General features: G+C 46.1%; 1 protein-coding gene across 1 annotated transcript; it reads right to left on the bottom strand.

Annotated features, from left to right (window-relative positions):
- Window positions 1-1,497: 1,497 nt before the first annotated feature.
- Akr1b10 (aldo-keto reductase family 1 member B10) lies at window positions 1,498-15,172 on the bottom strand. The gene is made up of 10 exons (XM_040728702.1): window positions 15,016-15,172; window positions 12,416-12,583; window positions 10,631-10,747; window positions 9,770-9,847; window positions 6,823-6,945; window positions 6,440-6,546; window positions 5,684-5,765; window positions 4,854-4,937; window positions 4,230-4,312; window positions 1,498-1,737 (listed from the first exon to the last, which is right to left on the bottom strand). The coding sequence occupies exons 1-10, from the start codon at window positions 15,079-15,081 to the stop codon at window positions 1,695-1,697; spliced, it is 951 nt and encodes a 316-aa protein (XP_040584636.1). The 5' UTR covers window positions 15,082-15,172; the 3' UTR covers window positions 1,498-1,694.
- Window positions 15,173-16,526: the final 1,354 nt, after the last annotated feature.

Here is a 16,526-nt window from a genome sequence, read left to right on the forward strand (position 1 = left end):
GGCCAGCCTGGTCTACAGATCAAGTTCTAGGACAGGCTCAAAAGTTACAGAGAAACTCCATCTAGAAAAAAAATTCAGATGATGTCAAGAGATAGTAATCTGGCCACTTTGGTAACAAATGAATGTAATAGTAAATTATCTCTTAAATATCCACACTATATTCTCAGACTAAGTAACTAAATAAAGTATTAATAATGTTTCAGACATTGCCTAAATAGGGATCCAAAAGCCCATTTCTGCCCAGACCTCAGAATATGGCCTTATTTGAAGAAAGGGCCTTTGCAAACAGAATAAGTTACACTGAGAATCATCCCCAGGTGTGATGGCCCACACCTTTAATCCCAGAACTCAGAATGCAGAGGCAGATGAATCTCTAAGTTTCAGGTCAGTCTGGTCTATGTAGTTTTTGGACAGTCAAGGCTACATAGTGAGACTCTTGTCTCAAAACAACATAACGATGATGGTAGTGGTGATGATGGCATGCTTGGTGAGGGTGGGTCATGAGTCCAATGGCTGATTTTCCTAGAAGAGCATCATGAGAAGTCAGAGAGATGGCAGTACCTCTGAAGAAGTAAAGATAAAGTAGGGGAGTCCGTGAGCACAACACCAGAACTTCAAAAGGAAGCTCTCTGGTAACTTGATGGAGGACCACGCTAATGAACGAAACGGCGTCTCCTAATCCCAGAGGCTGTATGAACTGGTAGGAGACAGAGTCAAGGTCAAAGCTGTAAGAAAGAGCTGGTATTCCACAGTCTTCTATGGGAAGCAGCCTCTGAAAACCACACATTTAGTTTTTGAGCCCTTCAGCTCCCTAAGGGAGTCCCCACTAAGCAATCCCAGAGGAAGCCATCTGGATGTATAGGTGTCCACGCACTGTCACCACCAGGCACACGGGAAGAAGGGCAGGACCTGAGGGCAAATAGTAGATGAGGCAGCTCAGCAATCTGCCTTGACACTGACTGTGGGGAGCAGGGATGGCGACAGCTCGACAGGTTTCCTACCCCGTGGTTTCCACTTGGTTTTTGAATGTTTTTCTCTTTTCAAAACATTTGGAGCAAACATAGCCCACTATGGGCGTCTTTGAGTTTGTAAGGATGGGTAGCCAGGGACCCTCGATGTTCTTCTTCCCAGGTTAATGGCAATAGGATTTTTCATGTTCTGTCTCCCCACTTACCCAGTGATGTCCTCTGTGGATTTCAGACTCTTCCCCCACTGGCACTAACTCTTAGGCACGATGGGGTATTAAAGGCAAGGTTGGGGAATGATAAGAAAGCGCCAAGCAAGTCACAGGCTAGTAGAAGAGGTAAGAAGGCTTGGAAGGATGGGCGCATCAAATCGCCTAGAGCTCTCCCTGAGAGCACCTTCCTGTGAACCTGTTCTAGCCACTTACTACTCAGGGGCCTCAAGCAGTCAAGTTCTTGGCTTGGCCATGCCATGTAAAATGTGAAGGGGGAGAGCTGGACCCAACAAGTCACTCATTCAAAACTCACTTCAGGATGTGTTGGATATGTTTATTAATGTTGCAATTTGTATTGTTCTACCCTTATGTCCTCCAGTGTTACCAGAGTTCCTGATTTTTTTGACAAACATTCGGTCAGATCAAATCAATGAAAGAAATGTCCGATTGCTTCTCAGAGTCACATTTTCTTGAACGCAGTCTGCCCTGGACCAGCATGAGGACTTAAGGGTTGCCTTCAGTATTCTGCATTGTAGGGATATTCTTCCATGTTCACTGTGCTGCAGCAACGAGCATGGAGAAAATGTTAGTGCCATCTAACAGCATTTTTAGACAGGGTCCCATGTCTCTAGGCTGACTCTGAACTCTATGTGGTGGAGAACAACTTTGAACTCATGATCCCCCTGCATAGGACTGTGATTAAAGGCATGTGGCACTGGGCCAGGTTTTATTTTTTTAATTATTTCTTTTATGTATTGAGATATACCCCTCCTTGATCTCTTAAGAATATGTACACACACACACACATATACACTCACACACGCATACACACGCACGTACATACGTATATATGAATGTATATATTAACAACAATTAATGAAAAAGATAAGCCATGAGCTAGGATCTCTGATAAATCCTAAACTTGTATTCCATGGATATTTGCTATATTTGGTATTATCATTCCCACTCTGATGGGGAAGTCCTGTGTATATGTCAATAAAGCACTGTTGGCCAATAGGGAAGCAAGATAGGTAGGACTAGGAATCGAGGAGGACTCTGGGTAGGAGAAACACAGGGAGTCATCATGTAGCCCGACAGAGAAGTAAGATGTCCGTCCAGTAAGAAAAATACTTAAATGGGTTAAATACTTAAGTCAGAGCTAGCCAGTAAGAAACAAGCAAGGCCAACAGCTTCATAATTAATACAGCGTCTTGTGTGTTATTTGGGGACTACAACGCAGCAGAGCCCAGGCGACTGGTGGGGAAAAACCAAAGCGGCTGACAAAGGAAAGGTTTCTCTCTACACCACTCTGTAGACAAGGAACCCGAATTGGCAAAGTTACAATTCTACCCAAGACTTCATAGCTATTGAATGACTGAAGGGACCAATCTATTGCCTCTACTCACTTATGTAACTATTTCACACTACCTATTTGATGATCAAAAGGCATCATCACAAACATGTCTCAAGCTAAATCCTTCACTTCTAAATGACAATTCTGTTCTTGAATTGCTCATGCTAAAACAAAACCAAGCAAGCAAAACCATATTTTTCATTTTTTGGCAAATTCAATTTGCTATTTTCTATTGGACGCCAGGTGCAATTATTGCCCACTCTTCCCTGAATTTTTATAGTAGGCTGCCAGTGGTCTCTCAATGCAGAAATCAGCACGGAACTTTTCAGACATGTCAGATTATGCCAGGTTCTGCTCACAGCCCCTCCTGGCTTCCAAGCGCCTTCCATCCTAAAGTTGAAGCCCTCGTGGTGTATACCACCGGCATGCCCTTCGCTTTAAGGTTATGTCTGAGTTCATGTCTTCCCACAATAGCCCTTACTCATCTACTACAGTTTCACTGGCCTCAGTGCAAACCCACTACCTCAGGGTCTTTGTGCCCACTGCTGCAATGCTAAGAACAGTGCCCTCTTAATGCCACATGGTGCTGCCTTTGCTTCTTTCAGCTGTGACTTGATGCATCAGCAAAGCCACCCCTGAGTCATCACGTATAAAGCCACCCCACCAGGATGCACTACCTCCCATATCTTTTACCTGTTTTACTTGTCTCTATGGCATTTGTTACTGTCTGACAGGTAGACTTAGAGCTACTCCAGATGTTGCTAGAATGCAAGACTGGGAAACATGCAGCTTGTATAGTGTGATGTGTCAAACACTTGGAACACGCTAGCACATACATAGCACATGGCAGATAAGCCATTAAGTGAAGGACTGAACGAATAAGTGCTTCTGTCTCCTGCAAAGGAGCAGTGTTGTAGAACACTAGCTTAGGATGTGCCACATTCCTTATGCTGTGGAGTATTTGTTTAATGATGCCAAGATGTATTGCATTCTCCTTTTTTCTTTTTTCTTTCTTTCTTCCTTCCTTCCTTTCTTTCTTTCTCTCTTTGTTGTTGCTGTTGTTTTTTTTTCAAGACAGGGTTTCTCTGTGAATCAGTCCTGGCTGTCCTGGAGCTCACTCTGTAGACCAGGCTGGCCTGTGTTGCATTCTTTTATGTTGCATTTGTTTAACTCTGTAAAACTGTGTTACTCTGCCTGCCTAAAACACCTGATTGGTCTAATAAAGAAAGAGCTGAATGGCCAATAACTAGGCAGGAGAGAGAAACAGGCAGGGCTGGCAGACAGAGAGAATAAACAAGAGGAGAAATCTAGGGAAGACAGTGAGGAGTGAGAAAAGGAGGAGGGGAGGACACCAGTGACCAATCACCCAGCCACACAGCCAGCCACGGAGTTAGGTGGAAAGAAAGACATACAGAATAAAGAAAGGTAAAAAACTCAGAGGCAAAATGTAGCTAAAGAGAAATGGGATAATTTAAGTTGGAAGAGTTGGCTAGAAACAAGTCAAGCTAAGGCTGGGAAAAAGTAAGAATTAGCAGGCATGACTTCCCATGACTCAAACCTTACTTTTTCACAACTTCCAGAAAATTGTATTTGAATATAAAAAAATAAATGTAAAGAGTTATCCTGGATGTCTTGCAACCCTCCCAGCCAATCCTCTACAACTTCAAAAAGCTCATTTAATAACCCCACTCCACTTACCTAGGCAGCAGGCAGGCCCTCCAGTTTCTGTTGAAGCTGAGGATAGTGGCCATCTCCTGGTCACTCAGCTGGAAGTCAAAGACCTGGAAGGGACAAGAGTCCCAAAGCTGCTTAGCAAGGAAAGGGCTGGTGCCTGACACCGCAGGCGCTTTTCTCTACATACATAAGCTCACGATGCACACAAACTGAATTATTTATAGGATTCGGTGTCACAAACATTTGTTTTTGCAGTGTCTAATCCTTCAGGGTTCCTTCCAGAAGGACATTTATTCAAGTCCAGTCTCAATACCTATCCTCCAGCTAAAAGTCTGCTGCGTAGGCCAAGGGAAGCCTGCACTTTGGCAGGACAGTCGATGGCCGTTGATCTAAGGGCTCTTGGGAAAGCAAGGGTCACAATGCATGAGGCACACCTGTGCTCAGAGCTGACTGGGCTTCCCTGGCTGAGCCCTCAGACCATTCATCACTCACTGGTGACTCATCTCAGCTCTGCTGAGGCCAGCTCCCTAGCCCAAGGGTTCATAAGATGATGAGAAGTTAGGGACATCACTAACGCTGCAGGACATGATGAGAAGCCACTGGGAGTCACACCATGCACACATAGCAGATGGTCAGCCAGGGCCTTACCTGGAAGTTCTCACGTATACGCGCTGGTGTCACAGACTTGGGGATCACCACCACGTTCCTCTGGATGTGGAACCGAATCAGGACCTGTGCACAAAAGTGAAGGTGCTGTTAGAAAACTTGGTCCCTAGTTAGTGGAATGGCTTGGGAAGGACTGGGCATGCCCTTGTTGGAGAACGTATGTCACTGAAGGCTTAAGGTTTCAAGACTTATGTCCGTCCCAGTGCGCGCTCATCTTCTCTGGGGGTTGAGATGTGAGCCCTTAGCTGCTGCTAAGACACAGTGCCTGCCCCACTGCCGCCGGGTTCCTTGCCATGATGGTGGTGGGCTCCTATCACTCCGGCACTGGAAACTCCACATAAACCCCTTTTCTATGAGACACCTTTGTCATGGTATATTGTCACAGCCAGAGAAATGTCACTAACACAAGGACTATCATTGCAGCTCCTCCCTACCGCTCCTTTATCTCCCTTAATCCTGAAAGCAACACCATGATTTCGTGAGGACTTGGCAGGAAGCTGATGAACAGAGGTGGTCCTCATTTGATACTGCCAGCTGTGTTTCCCAAAGGTGCCAATAGACTTACATTTTCCATTGCTTCCTCTCCAAGGGATTAAAAGAAGGCAATACAAAAAATAAAGCGAGACTATTAAAAACAAACAAAAATGCATGCCTTTAATCCCAGCACTCAGGAGGCAGAGGCTGGCAGATCTTGAGTTCAAGGCCAGCCTTGAACACAAAGTGAGTTCTAGGACAGCCAGGGCCACACAGAGAAACCCTGTCTTTTAAAAAAAGGATTGCAGGACTGAACAGGAAGAGGCACCATATTTTACCTGGGCTGGGGTTTTCTTGTGCTTTGCAGCAATCTCTTTAATCTTGGGGTCCTCTAGGAGTGAAGGGTCTTCTGGCTTGGCCCTAAAGGCAGAAAGATAGCTAGGGTGAATCTATTCCTAATGATACAGAATTGACTTCATTAGTGTTATATATGTATAGGATAAGTCCGATTCTAGGGCAAACCCCACAGCCTTCTCCAACTGCAGAACAGGTGGGGTAGCCACATGAAAGCTTTGTCTTCCATAGGCTCTGGAACCTCAGGAATTTGTTAAGTGGGCTCTAACGTTAAATAGCAGACATAGGCCACTCTTAAGAGGTGTATTTTGCACTTGGGGGAGGGCCTGGGCCCTCCCGGGGTGAAATGACAGACTCTAGAGATCCCCCATGGAGGGCCTCACCCTCCCTGAGGAATGGAGTGGGGATGGGTGGGGGGATGGGGGTTTGGGGAGGGAGTGGACATGGGGGGAGAGAGGAAACTGGGACTGACATGGGAAGCAAGTTTGTTGCTAATTTAAATATATAATAAAATATATAATATTTAATAAATATATATATATAATAAAAAAGTGTTTAAAAAAAAGAGGTGTCTTCTGTTAAAACATTGGGCCCACCCCATAATCCTATTTGGGTGTGTCAGATATATTGCTATAGACACATCTTTTTCCAGGTACATAAGAAATTCATACCAATACTAACCAATGTTTAAACACTAATTTTAAGAGTGATAAAAGAAAGTCATCACTCTGAAGCCTCACCAAGGCCTAGCTGGAGAGCCCAGGGGGCTGTAGGCTGTGACAGTGATACCCTTGGAGTGACAGTACTGGATCAGTTTCTCCTGAGTGAGGTACGGGTGACACTCGACCTGCAAGAGAAAACACCTCTGTCACTTTCATCACGAGGGAAGCAGTCCTTCCTGAGTGGCTCAGAGGGAACCCTAGACACAAGAAACGACCAACGCAGAGGCCAAATACAACAACCCACCCATAGATGCGCTGTAGACCAGACCCAGGTCTGCCTCCCACCTCACTGAGCATCCTGAACACAGACCTCAGAGATGAGACTCATTGGAGTGTACGGAACTTGCCTCCCGGTTTTGAAGCAGTCACAGAGCAGGACCCCTTTGAGGAACAGAACTTACCTGGTTGGTCACTGGCTTATGTTTCAGTCCAGGCTTGTTCAGGAGCCTTTCGATCTGGAAGTGGTTGAAGTTGGAGATGCCCAGGGCTTTCACTAACCCTTCATCCACCAGTTCCTCCATGACCTGTCCCAGTGGAGAATACCATTTAGATGGCTGTAGGAGGACTACAGGGGTGCTGGCTTCAGTTCAGTCCTGACATAAGAGGAATGGATAAACAGCTCTCGGGGTTAGGTAAACTGCAACACTAGGGAGAAACATCAGTCCAGAGAGTGGATGCCGGTCAAGGGGCAGATGCCACTGGGAGTGTACGCTCTCTGCTTTCACCTCACCCAAACCTGAAAACCTGAGGAAACAGTCCCCCTTGCTCTTGCTCTTTATCCTTCTCCCCTTCCTGTGGGGAGAGAGAGAGACAGAGACAGAGACAGAGAGACAGAAAGAGACAGAGAGAGAGGGAGGGAGAGAGGGAGGGAGAGAGAATGTGTGTGTATGTGTGTGAGAGAGAGGGAGAGAGGGAGGGAGAGAGAGAATGTGTATGTGAGAGAGAGGGGGAGAGAGAGAGAGGGAGGGAGAGAGAATGTGTGTGTATGTGAGAGAGAGAGGGAGAGAGAGTGAGAGAGAGAGAGGGAGCGTGTGTGTGTGAGAGAGAGAGAATGTGTGTGTGAGAGAGAGAGAGGGAGGGAGAGAGGGAGGGAGAGAGAGGGAGGGAGAGAAAGTGTGTGTGTATGTGTGAGAGAGAGAGGGAAGAGTGTATGTGTGTGTGTATGTGTGTGTGAGAGAGAGAGAGAGAGGGAGGGAGAGAGAGAGGGAGGGAGGGAGGGAGGGAGGGAGGGAGGAAGAGAGACTGGGGATTGATACTAAGGCCATTCTGGCACTATTATTTATTGGGTTACATTTCTAGCCTTTTTTTTTCATTTTAAAATTTTGAGACATGCTCTAATTATCCAGATTAGCCTTGAACTTCCTCTGCAGTCCAGGCAGACCTCAAAATTGTGATCCTCCTGCCTCTGCCTCCTGCACCTTGATTACAGGCCTGTGTCATCAGAACCAACTTTCTATCCGGGTTCTGAGCCCACTTTCTTCTGCCATTTAGATTGTTTTCCAATGGGGAGACATGCAGACTTATCAGACCCTGGCGGGGTACTCAACCTAGGGTTAGGTGGCCCTGGCATCTGGCCAACTGATAACTTACCACAACCATGACTGTGTGTTAACCCTAAGAAAGGATATTTCTAAAAGTAACTTCTTGCCCAGAATGAACAATTCACAAATTTGTCAAGATACCTGTTGGGCCCCAGCCCCCACGGGGTCTCTGTGAGTTGCTTGTCAGCCAATAACCATAGGTGCATCCTGTTTTCTAGTCCTGACTTACAGCCCCGGCCTTGCCCCACTGGCGTCAACCTCTAATTATGAAAACATGAACTTTTACACTGGGGTTTCTCCACTGTGCTGTAAGTCTGTATGTAAGGCTGCTCCCTGCTTGCAATAAATACGAAAGCATGCATGCACATGCATGTACATCCCCCCACACACACACATGCATTCTCTTAGCACAAACGGCTTTTGCCCGATACATTAGACTTGCGCCACAGATATCATACCTGATGCTGGCAGCCACAAACTCAACATGTACTTATAATTCATTTATTACAAGTTCCTGCCTAGGAAGGAGTTTGCAGAATACAAGTCCACAGTGTGCATCTGTCAGTGAGCCAGCAGCCTTCACAATGAGGCCGCTTGATCTCATTTGACGTTTGGCATAACCCTGAGCATCAGTGTGGAAAGGAAGATTTTTAGAGAAAAGCATCCATGGCTTATTTAACTTTTGAACATTCGTTATGCATACCAAGCATTGGTCTGGGTTCTCCAAAGGAACACAACTGATAGAGTGAATTGTTTGGTTTTAAACGTCAAGGTGCTTGTTAGTTTTCTGATGTTTCTATATACGTCCACTGGTTGCCAAGCACTGTGCTAAAGGTTTTGGTAACTGGACTTCCGAACTGAATCTAATCTTAATTGTGCCACACCCCTGTTGTGTAACCTGATGAGGTCCCGGTTCTCCAGGCTATTGGTCTCACTATTTGTACATGGGAAAGTAACATTCCCTCACAGGACTGCTAACTAAGGGGCCGTGATGAAGCTTTGAATGTTGGCTCTCTTCATGCTTATCCCATCCTGAAGGATAGAGATCAGGAGAATGTATTATGTGAGTGTGTGCACGTTTATGCGCCTGCGCCTGTGTGAGTGCAGGAGCACACACCACAGCAGCATGCCAAGGTCAAAGGACAACCTGGGTATTGTTCCTCAACCTCCACCTTCTGTGAGGCAGGGTCTCTTTGGTGTTCGTCTCTGCGTATACTGGCTTGAAGGCATTCCATCTTTTCCCTAGGCTAGCTGGGTGTGGTGGTGCACGCTTTTAATCAGAGCCCTGGGAGGCAGAGGTAGGCAGTTGTCAAGTGAGTTCTAGGACACTCAGGGCTGCACAAATAAACCCTGTCTTGAAACCCAAAATTAATAATAATAATAATAATAATAATAATGTTCCCTGGGCTACTCAGCTATTATGTGCAAATCAAGGCAACATCCCTTTACCAAGTGCCTACCCTTACTTTCAAAACAGCATATGTTTACCACAAACTGAGGAACATTTGTATTTCCTGTCTCCATTGAGATCCTAATAGTTACCTCAAAAACAAATGATATAATCCCCAAACCTAGGAGATAGAGGCCAATGGCCAATGGATCTCTGTGAGTTCCAGGCTAGCCAGGGATATACTGTGGAACCATATCAAAAAAAAAGTATATTATGCCAGATGAACCCTAAATTCAAACATGGTAAAGAGGGAGTAAGAGCTCTAGAAAAACAGAGACAGAATTACACACAAGACACGTGGGCCTTTTCATACCATATGACAAAGTCTCTATTGCATAATAGAAGCTGGGAACCTACCTCCCAGGCATCCAGGAACGTTATTTTGCTGGTGAGGATGTTGCCTTGATCGTCTTTGGGGAATAACTCCTTTCCAGGCTGTAAATACAAAACAAAACGCTCTTTGGCTGCACCTGGTCCTATTAAGCAAGGCTCCAGGACAGTGAAATACCAAATACCCACACCTGGCTAGCACTTGGTTAGACACCAAGCTTCTGCAGCAATTCTATCCCAACCTACTGTGGTAGGCAATTCCTAACTTACAGAAATTGCTGGGCTGGTTCCCAAATGTACTACTCTATGGCAAAGACTCGATCAGTAATGTCACCGCCATGACAATAAGTGCAGCATACCTGGGCCCACATAGACCTGGAGGAAATTTTCATTTCAAAGTCACGAGTGTAGAGCTAGATCTGAATGGTAAAGTTTGCTGAAGACTGTAACCAGAACCTATCCTTGACTCCTCCAGAAGTCCAGAGCTTGGACGGTTACCATCACCCCAGCTGTGCACGAATGAGGGGAGCCTACTGGGTGTTCAACCTCTCAGCAGCAAGCAGAAGCAGGGTTCCAGGCACTGAGCAGTGGCTTTGTTGTTTTGGTTTGGGGGTGTTTTTTTGTTGTTGTTGTTTGGTTTGGTTTTTTAGCAGGGATTTAATACTTCCCAACATTGCCCTACTTGGACTTTGCTCTGGGAAGCCGCTCCCTAGGCACGATTTGCTCGGCAAAGGTGTTGAACCCTGAAACACAACATTCAAGAATAGCCCAAGCCATCTTTTGAAAGGGCATCATAGGATGTGGCATCAAGAGGAAGTTGACCAGGCCTCTCCCCCGCTGTCCAGCCCTGTCTTGGAGGCTCTAGAAGGTACAGAGGGCAGTTCAAACCTGAAGTCCCTGTGGCCAGTGAATAAGATAGAGGTCCAGATAGTCCAGTTTCAGGTCGGTGAGGGTCTTCTGGAAGGCCTCCTTTAGCAGCTTTCTCTCAAAGCAGGTGGACCACAGCTGCGGAGGGTCACAAGGAAACATGAGGGACTGGAGAGAAAGGGCCACACGGAGCTAAGCCCTTCCTGCTCTGAGATTTACAGTCTGATCCAACCCCAGCACAGCTGTCTATATTTAACCAAACTGGCTAATTAACATACATGATCTGATATTTGAGGTCCCTAGGGCTCAATGAGTCATTTATTTCCTAAGTGTTGAGGGTGATTTATTTTTTTTTCCAGGCTTACAGCATTCTGTGTGCTACTGGGGCATATACAGTCCCAAATCTCCAAGACACCAGGCCCTCATGGTGAATCACAAACAGTTTAGGTTGCTGTTGACATTTTGTAAAAGTTTAAAAATTAGAAAAAGGTAAAAGGGGCCGCTCGATGGAGCCGGGACCGGTGCAATGGAACAGAAGCCATAGAGAGGACAAAGACCTGAGAAAGGAGGAGAGAGACAGACAGACAGACAGACAGACAGACAGACAGACAGACAGACAGACAGAGAGACAGAGACAGAGAGACAGGGAGAAGAATAATAAGGGGTAAAGGAAAAGTGAAGAAGCAGCGTGAGAGAGAGGAGAAGAGAGAGGGGGCAGCGAAGAAGAGGTAAGAGAGGAAAGAGAGCAGGGGTCTGTCTTTTTTTTTTTTTTTCTTTTTTTGGTTTTTCCAGACAGGGTTTCTCTGTGGCTTTGGAGGCTGTCCTGGAACTCACTTTGTAGACCAGGCTGTCCTCGAACTCACAGAGATCCGCCTGCCTCTGCCTCCCGAGTGCTGGGATTAAAGGCGTGTGCCACCAACAGCAGGGGTCCGTCTTTTAAAGGGGTCCTTCGCACCTGCGTGCAGACTGTACTCATGGAACTCTGGGCTGGCCAGAGAACTGCCTGAGTGCATTCTGCCAGGTAACAGGGGCAGGCCAGCGTGATGCCTGAACCGTTCACTGGTGGCCTGCCACATTGTACAGTGAGTCTCTTTATCATATCAGATGACGTTCCCAAGTGGGTATCAGAGTACCCCAGCTAGCTAAATCCAGTCAACAACCTCACACTCCCCTCTCCCCATTCCTTTCCTTTTTTTTATAGCATTTTATATCTCACCCTTTACTGAATTGAGATAAAAAGAAATCCCTAAATAGCAATTCTTAAAAAAAAAAAAAAGCTCTCTCTACATAGCCACTGAGAACACAGTACTCAGGACCCATCCCTCTAAAAAATATTTATTATTTATGTGCACATGTGTACGTACACATGTATGTGAGTGGGTGCCTGTAGGGGCCAGAAGAGGGTTTGGGCTCCTTTGGAGTTTGAGTTACAGGAGTTGTAAGTCACCTAATGTTGGTGCTGGAGACCAAATTATGGCCCTCTGAAGGAGCAACGTGCACACTTAGGCCCCAAGACCCTTGATGGCGCCCCCAGCGTCTGACTAGGTAGAAGGATCCCACCGACGGAAAGTATGGCAGTGAAGGGCATTGGAACCTCGACAGAACCATCTTGTTATGAGAAAGCTAACAGAGGAGGGTTGGCCAACAGAAGACCCTTATCAGTACTGACTTGGAGTGTGGCTATTCACACCCACAGACGTAACAAAACCAAGGAAGGGGGTTAGGGGAATGACGGACAGGGCTCTTGGTGTGGACCAGATTCTTCCACTGGCTTTGAAGTCCTATCCACCAAGCCGGCCACCGTACCTTGCTGACGATGAAGAGGTCCTCCCGCTTCACAGCCTTCTCTTTGATCTTCTCTTGGATGGCTTCCCCTACTTCACTCTCATTCTGATAGGCGTACGCACAGTCAATGTGGCGATATCCAGCATCAATGGCCGCCTTCACGGCTTCCTTGACTTGGCCTGGGGGAGACTGAGAGGCAACAGGAAAGGCCGTTGGATGATGTTATGCCAAGGTCTTCCTCAGCAGGCTCCACACAGCCCAGCTTCTGAAAACCACAGCATTGCTGGGGAAGAAAACAAACTTCCAAAGGAGAAGTAAAAGTGAACCATAATGTTCATCCATCCGCTCTCAGGTAAAAGTCAGTTCCCGTCAAATCCACAAGGTCCTAAAGGATCACTTGTTTCTGAGGTGACAGATGGCTCTGGCTGCAACTTGCTAAAGGTCAAACTCAACTCTGAAGCGACCCAGAAGAATTTCAGCCCCAGACCATGTTAATTAAGAATGTGGAGAATGGTCGTTGTATGATAAATTCAGACACTGCCACACAGCAGTGTAAATGGATGGAATACAATAAGCTTAAAAAAAAAGAAAAGAAAAGAAAAAGAAAGAAAGAGCCGGGCGTTGGTGGTGCACACCTTTAATCCCAGCACTTGGGAGGCAGAGGCAGGCGGATCTCTGTGAGTTCGAGGCCATCCTGGTCTACAAAGCGAGTTCCAGGACAGCCTCCAAAACAATACAGAGAAACCCTGCCTCGAAAAAACAAAAAAAAAAAAAAAGAAAGAAAGAAAGAAAGAAAGAAAGAAATCTAAGGGGCTGGAGAGATGACTCAGCAGTTAAGGGTACTGGCTGTTCTTCCAGAGGACCCCGGTTCAATTCCCAGCAACCACATGGCAGCTCACTACGGTCTGTAACTCCAGTTCTAAGAGTTCTGACACCTTCACACAAATGCACATAAAATAAATTTAAATAAACTAGTTTTTTTTTTAAAAAAAGAAAGAAAGCCAAACCACTGTGTGTGGCAGCCCATGTGTGTGTAATCTAAGCATTTGAGAAATTAAGAGGCAAGGGACTGTGAGTTTGAAGGCAGCCTGGGGTACATGGTTACCCCCAAAATAAAGAATAGATACAAAAAAGCCATCAATCAACCAAAGAAAAAGAAACCAAACAACAAAAAAAATACCCTTTCTCATCAACCCTAGAAATGCCTTGGTTAAGAATCAAACCTAGAAAAGTACCATAGAGATAAATGGTTTGCTTCCCTAGGACAAGAAATGGCCTCTAGCAGTTCAGAATTACCTGCCCTGCCCCCCATTCCATACCTGCCTGAGTTTCTACAGATAAGGGCAGACTCCTTATCTGAAAAAAAAAAAAAACCAACTCCCTTGTCCAGCTCTCTGTCTAATTTTGAATTTCTGAGAGTTACTTCAGGTAAGAATGCTTGTCAGATTGGTAGAAAGTGAAGTTTCTATTCTGGCGCCAATTCAAGTACTTTTTCAACCCAGTGCTGAAATGAAGAGGTGTGCTGCCTCTGCCCCACCACAGATTAAAGGGCAGCGCAGAGAGTAAGAGACAGAGGCAGTGGCTAACCACCAGAACAGGAGACATGGGCTCCAAAAACAACTCCTGGCGGTAACCCACACCTGTACTAATGCCTGGAGGCCGAGGCAGAAGGATTGCAAGTTGAAGACCAACCTAAACTACAGGGTTAGTTTTAGGGCAACCTAAATTCCCTGGCTCCAGAAATCAAATAGAGAACTCCTGGAAACAAGCTGGCCACTGTCATGTTACCCCCAAGGGAAATGCAGAGGGAGAGTTAGGTGATGGTACAGTTCTCACGCTTGTCTCAACAGAGGCTGGGGAATATGCTTTCCTGGAAAGTGGGATGGGCATGGGAGCATTCTGCCAGGACAATAAGACTGCCAGGCAGGACCTGAGCCCAAGTTCCGCGGTCTTCGTGCTTAGAGTTTACTGTGCACTGGAACCAGGCGGAGTCTTGGTAAAGGGTAGAGGCCAGTTCAGTAGCCTGGGCTGGGGCCTGAGACTCTGCCTTTCAGGCTCCAGGCCAGATGCTGCCGATGGAGTCCTTCCCCGTGGGCAGCAAGGAGAGCTTGGTCATTTGAAGTGTTTGAATGACTCAGCAGGAAAAGACAGTCGAAACCTATAAAATGGGGCCGGGCGGTAGTGGCGCACGCCTTTAATCCCAGCACTTGGGAGGCAGAGGCAGGCGGATCTCTGTGAGTTCCAGGCCAGCCTGGTCTACAGAGTTCCAGGCAAAGCCACAGAGAAACCCTGTCTCAAAAAAAAAAAAAAAAAAAAAACACAAAAAACTATAAAATGTTGGGCGTCTCGTACGTTCACAAGCTTGCTGGGAGAGTAACTGCCTGGAGCCTTTTGTTCTTGAAGTCCAGGGACCGCTTGGAACCTGACATTTATTAGAGAAGCTACCATCACTGCTGGGGAAAGCCTGTCAGAGCTTTGAGCCTAAAGCGGTGTAAAAGCACAAAAGCAGCTTGGGTCCCCGCTCTAGGATTCCAAAACCTCAGCTGATGCTGTGGAAAGAGAAGGGAATGCAGAGACCGTCCTGGAAGGCTGCAGGTGCCCCCAGACGGCGGCCCACTCACCTGCCAGGTGCCCAGGCCCACGATGGGCATCTTGGCTTTGGTACTGAGCTCCACGAAGGTGGACATGGTGGCTGCCAAAAGCTTCCGGAGAGAGCAGATGTCCGTGTGCCGGCTAAGGAGGCTGGTGGCGACTTTATGTCTTGGATGAAGAGGCGGGCCCTTACAGCATGAGCAAGCAGCCACACCCAGGGACAGTCACTGCACAGGAAGTTTATTCTGGTCTCTTGTAAGACTGAAGAGAGTGAATGAAGATTAATCACAACCTGCTGGGAGGTGTCCCTGGTGCAGGGTGAAGTACTTTGGGAGCGTTACTTAGAGGGTTATGAGCCTAAATTACAAGAGGTGAAAGGTCCTTCAAAATATGCTGCTGCATTTTTGGGACTAGACATTGCGTGGAGAGTAGCGTTGCAAGAGGCCAAGCATGTAGACATTTTCAGAGGCAAAATGAGGAGGCTTACATAAATTATTTTGAGACAACTATTGACAGTTACAAAAATACAACAGGATGCTAGTGTGAAATTAAAAGACAGATGGGCAGGTGTTCAGGTGTTGTTGCAGGAGGGAGAGAGACAGAGAGACAGAGAGAGACAGAGAGAGAGGGAGGGAGAGAGACAGTGAGAGAGGGAGGGAGAGAGAGAGAGGAGGCAGGAGGCAGGGGAGGGGGCTTGGAGCAAGACTATAGTGTTTTGGAAGTATTTGTTTTCTGTCTTTTTTTTTTCAATTTTACTCATCTAACTGCTGGAATATTGTGGAAAAACAAATTTCCCCTGTTAACCACCAGGTCAGGACCCTTTCTTTGGTAATATTTTTCCTCTCTTTCATTTGAGATTTGACCAGCTATGTTTATAATGAGCTTTTAAACTTTGTGCTTACATTTAAAAAAAACCACAGTCTTTTGTGATTACAAATATTATATATCACTAAGGAAAATGTGGAAAAGAAAGACAATCATAAGATAGGGCCGTAAAGCACCTTATTCCGGTGACTCGAGACATGGGTACCCAGTGCGGGTCCCTCAGATCTGTTTTCTCCGAATGGATTAGTTTTTATCTACTACACTCACATTTTCCAAGTAGACACCGTAAGACAAGCTTTTCTACACATTTAGTGTAAATCATTTTAGAAGTGCTTTCATGCCAAACATGTACTATTGTACTCTATTGTGTGATCATTCACTCTGCCATTTCTACTACTCTCGGATAGCTGCTTGATTTCCAACTGGTCTCTATTATGTATAAATAATAGTCAAGGTCTATCATTGCAGTGAGGCATTGGACACAATGGCCTTGGGCTAGATCTTTAGAAGTGGGGGTATATGCCAAAAGGAAATTTGTGAGGTCTGGGTCCAAATTGATATCTTTCTCTAAATGGGAATTTTCTCTTCTGCCATTTATAGGATAATACATATTATCTCACCTCTGTAAAGAGAAGCCTTCCCGCCAGCCTGGTTCCAGAGCCACATGAGTCCCAAATAAACACACAGGAGGCTATATTAATATGAAGCTGTTGGC

This window comes from Mesocricetus auratus, unplaced genomic scaffold (assembly GCF_017639785.1).
Source record: "Mesocricetus auratus isolate SY011 unplaced genomic scaffold, BCM_Maur_2.0 Super-Scaffold_100019, whole genome shotgun sequence".
NCBI lineage: Eukaryota > Metazoa > Chordata > Mammalia > Rodentia > Cricetidae > Mesocricetus > Mesocricetus auratus.

Coding starts and splice junctions, on each gene's coding strand:
- Akr1b10 (XM_040728702.1), bottom strand. CDS start 15,081: ATGTCCACCTTCGTGGAGCTCAGTACCAAAGCCAAGATGCCCATCGTG. Junction 9,848..10,630: donor ACTGGCCACAGGGACTTCAG/GTTTGAACTGCC, acceptor TTGTATTTACAG/CCTGGAAAGGAGTTATTCCC. Junction 5,766..6,439: donor GGCTCTCCAGCTAGGCCTTG/GTGAGGCTTCAG, acceptor TTCTGCCTTTAG/GGCCAAGCCAGAAGACCCTT.